This window comes from Rhineura floridana, chromosome 4 (assembly GCF_030035675.1).
Source record: "Rhineura floridana isolate rRhiFlo1 chromosome 4, rRhiFlo1.hap2, whole genome shotgun sequence".
Lineage (NCBI taxonomy): Eukaryota > Metazoa > Chordata > Lepidosauria > Squamata > Rhineuridae > Rhineura > Rhineura floridana.
The window spans coordinates 188,869,261-188,882,051 of NC_084483.1; the positions used below are offsets into that span (position 1 = coordinate 188,869,261).

Here is a 12,791-nt window from a genome sequence, read left to right on the forward strand (position 1 = left end):
GGCAGAAGGGATGTGGTACCACAGCGAGTGAGTCCTCCATTAAAATCTGAAGGGCACAGGACACCCCAGAGTGGATCTGTGTACCCTAAAAGTGAGGAGAAATTATGCTACAAATGTGGTAGACCAGGGCACCTACGTTTTCAATGTGAGGTTACCAACCCCAGTAGTAATCCTGCTCAGACAAGGGCAGTGAAAACAGAGCCCAAGAAACAGCGAAAAAGGTTCAGTTTTGCCAGATAAACTGGACAGAAGTAACAGACCTTGATTCAAGTCTGAGAGAGGAAGTGAGTGTACAAGGGGCAAATTATTGGGCATTGCTTGACACTGGTGCCGCTCAGACGTTACTGAGGCCAGATTTAATAAAATCTGAAGAAATATTACCTCAGGAAACGGTGAATATCCAAGGAGTGAGGGGTCAACCAGAGAGTTTGCCTGTGGCCCTAGTGAAAATGGAATGGAGAGGCCGAAAGGGCCAATATAAAGTTGGTATTAATGCCCAGCAACAAGAACCAGTAATACTGGGAAGGGATGTAATGGGCGCCCAAGGAAAGATCTATGTAGTGACCAGACAGCAACTTGGCAGAGAAAAAGAAGCCATATTAAGGGGGGCTGAAACAAACAGGGTGGAATCTGTTAGCCAGCCTCAGGTCACCATAGCAACCACTAGCAGGCCTGCTGAAGAAGACAAACTGTATCAAGTGGTCTCTGGGGAAGAAGCAGAGCAATTCAGGGAAGAGCTGCATAAAGATATCAGTTTGAAGCAGGTAAAGGAACAAGCCCTGACCCAACAGATTCCTTTCACTGACAAACTGAGGAATCAAGTTGTGTGTGAGAATGGGATTTTATATAGACTGTGGATGCCTGCTGAAAGAAAGGATGAATGTGAACCAGTGAAGCAATTGATAGTACCTAGCAAATACAGAACCAGATTGCTAGAGGTAGCCCACGATGTCCCATGTGCAGGACATCTGGGAATAAAAAAGACCAAGAGGAGATTGGCTGCACATTATTATTGGCCAAATATCTCCAAGGATGTAAAACAACATTGTCTATCTTGTGGAATATGCCAAAAGGTGGGAAAGAGTGGAGTAAAGACCAAGGCACCCTTAAAGCCCCTTCCTATAATTGGACAACCCTTTTATAGAGTGGGAATAGATTTGGTGGGCCCTTTTTCCAAACCCACAAGGCATGGCAAGAAATATCTAGTGGTGGTGGTGGATTTTGCCACCAGGTACCCAGACGCAGAAGCACTGAGATCTGTAGAAGCCCCTGTAGTGGCAGAGGCTTTATTAAAAATCTTTATGAGGCTGGGTTTCCCTCATGAAGTGCTGACAGATCAAGGCAGTGTATTCATGGGAGAAGTGATGCAATGTATGTGGAAATGTTGTGGTCTAAAACATCTAAAGACCACTACTTACCATCCCGCCACTAATGGGCTAACTGAGAGATTCAATGGAGTTTTGAAGGGCATGATAAGAAGCTATGTTCAAGATCACCCACAAGACTGGGATGAACGTTTGGGATGCTTCTGATTTGCATACAGAGAAGTCCCTCAGGAGTCAACAGGCTTCTCACCCTTTGAACTAATGTTTACTAGAAAAGTGAGGGGACCTTTGGAACTGCTAAAAAATTCATGGGAAGGAACTCTGGGAGAGTACAAAGCTTCTGTAGTAGATTTTGTATTGGAATTCCGCAATAAATTAACATCAATGATGGAAGTAGTGAAAGAGAATTTGAGTCATGCACAGGAGAAGCAAGGTTGCTGGTATGACAGAACAGCCAGAGAACGTGTGTATGATGTGGGAGATATGGTTATGGCGTTCATACCCAGGAAACATGACAAATTACAGGCTAACTGGGAAGGACCATATACCATCAGAGAAAGGCTTGACACAGTGACATATGTAATCACCACAGACCAATTAAAGAAAAGCAAAGTGGTTCATGTAAATATGTTGAAGCCTTACCATACCAGGGATGCACAGGTGTTGCAAGTTACCTTATTCCCTGAGGGAAGTGGGCCTGAACTTCCAGATTTGGTACAGGAAAGCAAAGACAAAGGAGTGGTAGATCAATTGGAATGGTTAGAGGCGGAAGTAAAAGAAGAGATTCTGAGAGTTTTGAAAACCTATAGGAATCTCTTTCGCAACAAACCTGGCCGAACCAGTATAGTTATACATTCCATTGATACTGGAGATCATGCCCCAATCAGATCTGTTCCGTATCGTGTGAATGGGAAAGTTTTGAATGAGATCAAAAAGGAGGTGGAAGATATGCTGGAATTAGGAGTGATCAGGGAATCCATCAATCCCTGGGCCTCAAGTATTGTCCTGGTTCCGAAAAAAGATGGAACGACAAGGTTTTGCATTGATTATCGGCTAATCAATAAAATTACTGTCCCAGATGCGTATCCTATGCCTAGGGTAGACGCAATGTTAGAGTTATTGGGGGCAGCAACCATTATCTCTACACTAGATCTCTGTAAAGGATTTTGGCAAATGGAACTAGACGAGCAATCCAGAGCCAAAACTGCCTTCAGTACACCAGATGGGTTATATGAGTTTGTGACCTTACCCATGGGACTAAGGAACTCACCAAGTTCATTTCAGAGGCTAATCAATACTGTGTTGCGAGGCATGTCAGATTTTGCAGTGGCCTATATCGATGACGTGGCCATTTTTAGCAAGTCGGTGCCTGAGCATGTCCAACACCTGACCACAGTATTGGAGGCCTTAAGAAAAGCAGGCCTCACAATAAAAGCTAAGAAATGCCAGTTTGGACTAAAGGAAGTAATCTATTTAGGACATAAGGTGGGGAGTGGGAAAATCACCCCCTTATGGAGCAAGGTGGAGGCAATACAAGCGTGGCCAATCCCCTTAACCAAAAAACAAGTAAGGGCATTTCTGGGTGTGGCTGGATTTTATAGGAAGTTTGTGAGAAATTTTGGGGAAATAGCAACCCCCTTGCATGAATTAACAAAGAAGAAGTGTTCTGAGCGTGTGGTATGGACGGATGAATGTCAGAAGGCTTTTGATCTGCTGAAACAAGCCTTGTGCCAAGGACCCATATTAATAGCACCAGACTATGAGCAACCATTCATCGTGGCTACAGATGCGTCAGACCTCGCGCTGGGAGTCGTCTTGCTACAGGAGAGAGAAGGCACCAGACATCCAGTGGCGTATCTGAGTCGCAAGCTGACGCCGAGGGAGAAAAACTATTCGTCGGTCCAGAAGGAGTGCCTAGCGGTCGTGTGGGGACTGAACAAGTTGCGCCCATACGTGTGGGGACGAAGATTCACAGTGACTACGGATCATCGGGCCTTGTTATGGTTGCAGACTATGAAAAACCATAACACTATGCTGCAGAGGTGGTCCTGGGCCCTACAGGACTATCAAGTGGACTTCCAGTTCATCAAAGGCAAGGACAATGTACTGGCCGATGGACTTTCCAGGCAAGTGGCTGGGACTGCAGTGACGTGACCAGACAGAGGAACAAAGAAAGACATTTTCCCCATAGAGACTTTTATTTGTTAACGCGACATATAAATCCTGGAACAGGAATAATACTCTGCAGTTGTTTAAGGGGGGGGGGAAATGTGATGTTCCTATATATTAGTGTATATATGGTAAGTGCTGGTTGTTTAGAGTATACATGGTAAGTAGTGAAAGAGGAGGGGGAGTGAATGGGCAATAGAATGCTTGATGATTGGCTGAATGTGAAAAATGGCTGACAGTATAAATGAAAGGATGACAGGTAAATCTGGGTGAATGTGAGGTGGTGAATTGTGGAATCTGAGGGGAGAAGAGAAAGAGTGGATTGCTTGGTGGGGTTTAGAGAGTTGTTTACCAGGAGGGAGGTGGAGTTCGGATTAGTATTGAGTAAAACCATATGCTTATGTGCCTTAAGAAGAAATCTTGTTAATCTTGTTAAATACTTAATTTGGTTTACCAAAGGCCTGATCCTTGGCTGGGGTTTCACAGACCAGAAGGGAGGGTAAGGTAATGACCAAGGCTGAAGGGGAACTGTAACAAATGGTGGCAGTGGTGAAGAGAATAACAATACCAGTATTCAGAGTCTCTGGGAATACTAGTATTGGGACGTTACTGGTGGTTGCCTAGCAGGGGGATCTGTTGAGATCTGTGCTAGAGCGGGGAGAGAAATCATAAGAGAGAGCGGTCTGGACTGATGGAGTCCCTGGTGGTGCCTAGAGACAGGCAGTAACCACGAGCAGGTAGGAACCTGAGAGGGAGAGCCAGGGAAGGACGCCTCACAAGGACAATTTTTTTTTTTATTCTGCAGACTTTCTCCCTTCCATTTCTCCTGTTCCCCAGCAACTGGAGGGGGTGGTTAATCCAACCCTTGGCATTTCCAGGGTGTGAAACGCCATAGACAAATAGCATCCTATAAAAGCTTCTTGAGATGTATATTTCTATAGGCAGCATTGAATGGCCAGACAGTAATTCCATGCATAGATGTGAGATATCCATCTGCTCTTTTGTGCTGCTTTATTTATTGTTAGCGATGCTCAGCTTAAAAACATCCTGGACTGTTTTCAAGAGCCTAGAAACAGCAGGTCTTATTTACTTTCCCAGATGCCTTTTGTAGCCTGGTGGCTTTACCCAGTGAGGTCACTGGATTTTGTCACTATCAATAACACTAAGGCCGGCTTAAAGGTCTTTCATTCCTGTGTGTCGCTGTAGTATGGAAATGAGTGCAAAGTGTATTTGTTTGAAAATAATGGATCAGCTATAGCACCCTTCATATTCAAAACCTTGGATAAGCCCAGAAAGTTCATTCCTAAACTGCCATAAAGTATTAACAAAATAAACAAATGAAACTGCCTTATACCAAGTCACATTATTGGTCCGTCCAACCCAACTTTGACCATTCTGACTGACAGCACCTCTCCAGGGTTTCAGCCAAGAGTCCTGGCACCTTCTGCATACAAAGCATGCATTCTAAAACTGAGCTATCCCCCTCTGCCTCCCAATTGCTCATAACATATTGCAAACAGGGAGGACGGAAAACAAGTTTTAGTAGGCTACATTATTCTTCTCCAGATAAGTGCTTGGCATTTCTGGTTGCTGAAAGTTAATTCTAGTTCTCTAAAGAGCATTATGCTGAAATCCTCATACATATATCAACAGCTCTTGCCAAGTACAGCTTCATTTACATCCTCTGTTCCTCCACTGTGGCCTTTTCAGTTTGATTACTGAAGTAACTAGGGATGCTTGTTGTCAGTGTTCACATTAAATGAAAATAACTCAATTTTCACTGTCCATGTATAAGATTCTAACTTATACACACACATACCACATACACACACACACACACACACACACACACGTATCCAATTGGATTCCATTTCCTGCAACATAGAGCTCAATTGCTTAGAATTGTAGTCAAACTACCCTCCAGTCTGAGAAGTGGAATGCTGGGATAACATGCTGTTTAGAACCAAAGCACTAAGTTAATGTGCACGTCCTGGCATACCATAAGATACAAGAAGGTAGAAAGTACGAAAAGAGCAGTGTCAGTTGGCAGACTGAAAATTAAGACTGATATGCATTGAACACTATTGGTGTGTGAGAGTGATGGAGAGACGGATGGATGGATGTATTGACTGATTAAGTGTTAGGGTTCTAGAATGTGTTTACACAGGGATATAGATATATAAAATAATGGATCATACAGCATGGCTTTGTGAAGGAATGTCGTCCTTTCCACTATAACCTGGCCTAAGAATTTCTGATTTTCCAACTGTTTCTCACTAATGGTATTGCTACTTTTTTCCATTTTCCTGTGCTTTCCTTTTTTTAAAAAAAAAAGTGGATAAAGCAACTTAGGCTTAGATTCTCTTAATGAGAAAAAAAAGAGAAGGCTAGACTTAAGAACATAGGAAGCTGCCTTATACCGAGTCAGATCATTGATTCATCTATTGGCAGCAGCTCTCCAATATTTCAAGTAAGGGTCTCTCGTAGCCCTACCTGGAGATGACAGGGATTGAACTTGGGACCTTCTGCATGCAAACTAGATGCTCTACCACTGAGCTAGGGCCCTTCCCACTTACATCTGTGGAACTGGAGCTCTGGGCCACATGTATTCACCAGAAGTCTTATCTTCTTCAGGCTAGATGTTAAAACAAAAGGGGGGGCAGGGAAGATATTGCAAGACACTATGAAAAAGCCCCAGTGTTCAGTCTATGTAAGTCTTCTGTTGGAGTGTAGAGATGATTAACTGGGAGTAAGTCACACACCAACATTGCAATATTTACTTCTGAGTAAAGATGCATAGGACTAAACTGTTGACCTGCAATCCTATAAAAACTTACACAAGAATAGGGATGGGCGAGAAGTTCAGTTAAATTCACATTCAAAGCTGAATTTATCAAATTTGCACTTTCCAAAACAATGTGAGAACTGAAACACAGCCATCCTTTGAAATTCGCACACCTGAATTTTGCAAAGCAGTTCTCCAACTAAGCAATATTTTATAAAAATGCAAAAAAAAAAATGCCCAAAATGAATATATTTGCAAAAATAGCATAAACATGCAATAAATTAAAATAAAGCCTGCTTGCGGGCTTCCCCCAGGCACCTGGTTGGCCACTGTGAGAACAGGATGCTGGACTAGATGGGCCACTGGCCTGATCCAGCAGGCTCTTCTTATGTTCTTGTGTTCTAATTGCTTGCAAAAATGTTTACATTTTTATGTGTACTGTATACAAAAAAAAATTATTAGGAGAAATTTGCACTAAAAAGCTGAAGAATTTAGATGAGTGTTTTTTTAAAAAAATTGGAAACTGCTGCAGAAATGTGGAGAACCGAATTTAAGATTAGAAAGATGACAAACTGAGAGAACTGAAATTGACAGAGCCTTCCATCCCTACATGAAAGTAAGCAATTATTCAGGTATTATTCTAGCACTAAGTGGAAAACTTGGTTCTAGGAAAACTTGAATGGATGCTCACTGCTTTGTGATGTTTTAGGCTGCAGTCCAATGCACACTTACCTGGGAGTAATTGAATGGAGTTTACTTTGGAGTATACATGTATTGGAATGCAACCCTAGTCGGTCCTCATAATAGTATAAATCATTATTGCTTTTGGATTTTTGCTAATAGACCAGTGCAGCTACCTGCAGCTTTAATCTACATAGGTTAGAGCTGTAGCCTGATACTAACCCAAGCCCAAATTTTGGTGGGTGAAGAGAGTTAAGCCTGCATAACTTGCAAGGTTTGGATCCACCTTACCTCTCTCATGCAGAACCTAGAGACTGCACCTGCACTTTGGCCTTTCTGTTCTTTGTTTGCACAGCACACTTGATAAATAGAGATATTAGTACCTACTTAAAGCCAAATATGACATCATGTGATGTAACTATGAAGCAACACTGCCATGATGTTATATTTATAAGGCTGCATACACACCATGCATTTAAAACACATGAGTTCTGCAAAGAATCCTGGGAACTATTGTTCGGTAAGGGTGCTGGAAACTGTAGCTTTGTGAGGAGTAAACTACAGTTCCCAGGATTTTTTTGGGAATGTCATGTACTTAAAAAAAAAAAAAGTATGATGTGTACACAACCTAAGTTTGCAGATCCTACCCCACAATGCAAACATCACTAAGAGGATGCAGGGTAAGAGCAGGCAATACAGGAACACATTTTTAAACCACACTAGATTGGTTTCCTAGTCATTCCCCTCTCCCTGGAGAGTGGTTAGTGATCTCTAATAGAATTCCCAGCACTCCCAACAGTCTACAGTTCCCAGGATTCTTTGGAAGAAGCCAGGTCCAATATAGATTTATATTGTATATATGCCCCAGAATGGCAGCAGATCAGAATGACAGCGAATCATACAAGTTAGATGCCTACATGGACTATCGCTTTGGGATACTATGGAATTCTCTCCCACAAGATGTGATGATGGCCACCAACTAGAATGGGTTTAAAGGGTTGAGACAGCTTTGTGGAGGATCAATGGCTTCTAGCCACTGTGGCTATGTTCTGCACCCACTGTATGCCAGTTGCTGGGAATCGCAAGGGAGGAGAGTGCTATTGTGCTCGGGTCCTGCTTATGGGAAGCCCATCTAGTTAGCCAATGTGAGATCAGGATGCTGGGCTCCTTTGGTCTGATCCAGCAGGGCTCTTCTTATGTTCTTATGACTTCATGAAATTCTCCCATGCAGATGTGGATGTTACAGAGACACCTGTGAGCTGTTATGCATTATTAAAAAATAGAATGTCATAATTTCAGGTGCATGGTACAATACCCCTTTGGTTTCTTTTTTGAAATTTTCTGTCCTCTGTATGATTTCCTCTTTTTCCCCCTTTTACTTTCCTCCCTTTTCCCCCCTGCCTTACTCTTGAATCTCTATTCTTCTTCTTCTCTGTTTCAGCAAAACGATATCTATCAAAGTAATTGATGATGAGGAATATGAGAAAAACAAGACCTTCTACATTGAAATTGGGGAGCCCCGTCTGGTGGAGATGAGTGAAAAGAAAGGTGGGGGATTGGCTGTGTGGGGCTGAGCCCTGCCTGTATGCACCTGTCTTGATCACTCATGGATGCCTGGCACATTCCCGTTCATGGAGTCTCTTAAACACACATTTCATTATCTATGTAAAGGGGCAGAGAGCTGAGTTGCTCACCACAGACATCATTGTTAGAATGTCCTGAACTCCAGTTTTTCATTCCCTGTAAAATTAAGGCACAATTTGGCCAGAGGACAGAGCAGGGGGTTCACTCAGATTAACTCCTTTCAGTTCAATGGAACTACCATTATCTAGCTTATTTTCTATACTGGTGTGGCTAAGACAGAAACAAAAGCATTTTGTTTTTGAGTGAGGATCAGTGCACTAAAGTAGCGGATACCATGTGACAAACCCAAGTTTAAAACTTGTTCTGCCATGAAGCAAAACTCTTTCCAGGCATTCATTCTGTGGAGAATGAACACTCTTGGGGATGGGTCAGTGAGTAGCAGGCTATGTAAATGGGGAATGTCTTCAGCCCTTCTAATGAACTCACATAGATCATGGGCAGAACCTGCCACCCATCATCATGCACATGCATTCTCCACAGAATGACCACGTGGAAAGGGCTTACGTCTCATCCTAAACCGCCTTATAGGATTGTTTGAGTAAACTGTCTTAAACTCTTGAGACACAGTAATAAAGAGGCCTACACTTGGAATAAAAAACTGACACTGACGTAAAATTTGGAAACAAACCTATTACGGCCCTCCCCCACCAAAAAGAAAGAAAGAAATGCTAAGAAAATCCCTCTTATTTTTATTTTCTGATTTTAAAGCTAAATTCAACTGAAATCAACCCAGGAAGTTTCTGGAACAGAGGTTTTGTGCTCTTTTACATACATAAAAGATAGGGATGTGTGACAGAGTCTTCCTCTCCATTGTCATCATAGTCAACCGCAACCTCAACTGGTCAGACTTAAAGCATGTGTGTGTGTGTGTAACGCCAACCATTTGTTTTGCCTTTGTCTGTTTTCCCACAGGAAGTTCATTACCCTTAGAATACTTGACCGAGAGGAATATGAGAAAGAGTGCACTTTCTTCCTTGTGCTTGAGGAACCAATATGGATTCGAAGAAGAATGAAAGGTGTGAGAGTAAACCCAGACAGCTGACAAGAAACTGGGGGCCTTTCTCTGTTTGTGTTTCCCTCCTCTCACAACTTTCTGACTTGGCTTCCACTTAGCTTGCCATGGCCTCTGTCAAGCTTAGCGGTTTTAATTTTGTCTCTCTCTTTTTTGAGCAAAACAATAATTACATTCCCACTGGTTATTAGGTTCCACTTAAAATGCATCGTATAAATTAATCATATAATAAGCCCTGTGAAGTGAGTAATATAAAATCCAAATAATAGTGCATAGGTTTTATGATAATCATAAAAAGATTGTAACCACTACCATGAAGGGTCAATTGCCACAGAATCCTCTTAATGAGCCCCAAACTATACATTGCACACATAAAACATGTAATGGTAGCCTATGTGTTAAGAACATAAGAAGAGCCTGCTGGATCAGGCCAGTGGCCCATCTAGTCCAGCATCCTGTTCTCACAGCGGCCAACCAGGTGCCTGGGGGAAGCCCGCAAGCAATTGGTTATTAGGTTCCACTTAAAATGCATCGTATAAATTAATCATATAATAAGCCCTGTGAAGTGAGTAATATAAAATCCAAATAATAGTGCATAGATTTTATGATAATCATAAAAAGATTGTAACCACTACCATGAAGGGTCAATTGCCATTGGTCAATTGGATTCAGGCACAGTGAATTAACTGTGCAGTGTCCCCATATATACAGCCCAGACTCTTTAACTGCTGCACGATGTCCCTGTATGTACACCCCAGACTCTTTAACTGCCCTCCCACTATTCTAGAACTCTGGCCAGGGGGGGATTATGAGGTCTGATCACTGCCCCCCTTGGGATATTTCATGCCCTTTATCTGAATACTCAGCTTTCTAAAAAAAAAAAAATCTGAGCCTTTTACTTGAAAAGATAAAAAGGGAAAACATTTTGCAGTATTCTACCCATTTGCTCACTAAGAAGTAATAACAGTGAAATAACTTTGAACGTATTAAGTGACACAGTGAAATAACATTAAACCTATTAGTCTACCTGATTACCTAGGAGGACCCTTGTTGTGGGCCCATGCATTAAGAGCTCTACCAGAAAGACATATGGAACTCTGGTCTTAACAAAGTGTAATGTGAAGCCTGAATTTAATTGATCAAGTTCAATAGACAGCACAGTTTGGTGTCCTTTTAAAACAGGAAATGCTCTTCTTGTTTGGGAGCAGAGAACTCGTGAGGAAGAGAGGACACCTAGTACTTTCCCCATCTATCTGTGGAGATACGAGTGCATTTTGAATTCCATTGGGGAAATGGCAAGAAATGTAGAAGGGAAATATGTACCTTCTCCCTGCTGTTTCTCTGTTCCCAGTTACCTCCACTGGAAGTGGGGTGTTGTTGCTTCCTATTCTGAAAGGACTGCTAGGCTACTGTTACCCTGGTTGGCATGCAATTTGCAATTTGGGCCACAGTGCACATTTGTATTAAAATAATTCGAATTATAGTGTGGACGAGCCATTTTGCTAGGACATCCCTCACACAAGGAGTTGGCCCTGCTCTTGATGCAGAAAACCCCCACAAATATTCAAGTCATCCCTTGTCTCTTTTAGATTTCAGAAAAGGTAAGCAGTCAGCTCTAAGCACCCACCACCAAAAGAAGTGGGTTCCTTCTGCATGTAAGAAATGTGTAAGACCAGCAGCATGTGGGTTCCAAACCCCACCCACTCAACCCTGGGTCAGTCACTCTCTGTCAGCCTCACCTGCCTCACAGGGTTGATGTGCATATAAAGCAGAATAACTGCCAGCCTGAGCTTCTTGGAGAAAAGGCAGGATATACTTGGATTATTATTAATCATCATCATCAAAGCAGACAGTCAAACTATCACTGACTCCTCATCCAGAGGTTACAATGGGCAAAGTGGTGTTTCAGCTATTGTGTTCCTACATTAAGAAGGGTAGAATATGAAAACCAGCCCATCTGAAAAAGACTTTCCTAAAAAGACCTGAGCAGTTGACTCCTGACATTATGAACTGCTTTACTAGATTATAGTGCATTACCACATGTTGTGGCATTGCCAGCAGTGAATAATATTAAATATGATGCCCAGAATATATTAACAGAATTGCCAGGCAGCAGAATAAGGCAGTATAGGATGAATATGCCATACAGGCAGGGTAAAGGAACTGTAAAACACAGAGTATTTAGATAACTGTTGATCGCACAGTGCAAGCCTAGATAAATTTTGAAATGGGTCAAGATTCATTGCACTTGAGAATTTATCCAATTAATGTGGACATTAGCCAAATTTTCTTGGGTGATGCTTCCACAAACCTTGAATCATCCTGTTTTGATCAAGTAATAGTAGCTCAATACTGCAGTTGACTTGGGGGCCTTTTCTGGCCTTTTCCAGCTGTGATTATGTACAATTTACAGAGGCAGTGTCCACCTCTGGCTGGTTAAGGTGAACAGTGGTTGGATGTTCTTATGAGCCACCATTAAACAAGGGAAAGCCAATTTAACAAGTATAATTGAAGGAAAACAGACATACTGATTGGGTGATGGTGCTGATTCTGGCAGATTAAAGGGAAAAGGAAAGGAAGACCAGAGCAATGAAGATCTGGGTCGTGCTTTTAAGATTCTTAATGGAGGTAGAATCCACATAAAAGCAAAAACCCAATGGGAAATAAGCTGTTACCTTTTGGCATTGTCAGATAGCTCAACTAATTAAAAAAGCACACAACTGCCTGAGTGAGGTGGGTCAGAATTTTGCATCTCTTGATCAGGGTCGGCATCAATACCCAACATCCTTGGGTAGCTGCCAGGATCACAGGGCCCACCACCAATGCCTACCTATGCCGTCCTTTTAAAAAAATCCAGTCCAGTGCTTATAGCAGGTGCTAAATGGGAAGGTCTAGCCGCCATTTCAATTTCCGCCAGTGTCCCCAATGTATCTTCATTCTGGGGCATTGTAGGAAATGTACATGGTAGCTTGAACCAACCACCTAATGGCTGCTGCTTCTTTCCATTGCATCCCACCATCATTGTTGCCCAGTAAACCCACTGATGCAGGAGAAGGCCCACCAGAGGCACTTTGCCAAGATGCCCCTCACACATGGAGTTGGCCCTGCTCTTGATGCAGAAAAAAGGCACAAATAGGGAAGAATGGGGGAAGGGGTTGCATATCAACCCCAGTCC

General features: G+C 42.5%; 1 protein-coding gene across 6 annotated transcripts in view; it reads left to right on the forward strand.

Annotated features, from left to right (window-relative positions):
• SLC8A1 (solute carrier family 8 member A1) overlaps positions 1–12,791 on the forward strand; it is a 400,022-nt gene that overhangs the window by 321,103 nt on the left and 66,128 nt on the right. For 5 of the 6 annotated variants that reach the window (XM_061625553.1, XM_061625554.1, XM_061625551.1 and 2 more), the window contains exon 3: positions 9,517–9,620. In XM_061625553.1, coding sequence (XP_061481537.1) covers positions 9,517–9,620 — 104 coding nt within the window. Of the gene's footprint in view, positions 1–8,401; positions 8,509–9,516; positions 9,621–12,791 lie in introns of all 6 variants that reach the window. The other variant, XM_061625557.1, reaches the window with a different exon arrangement.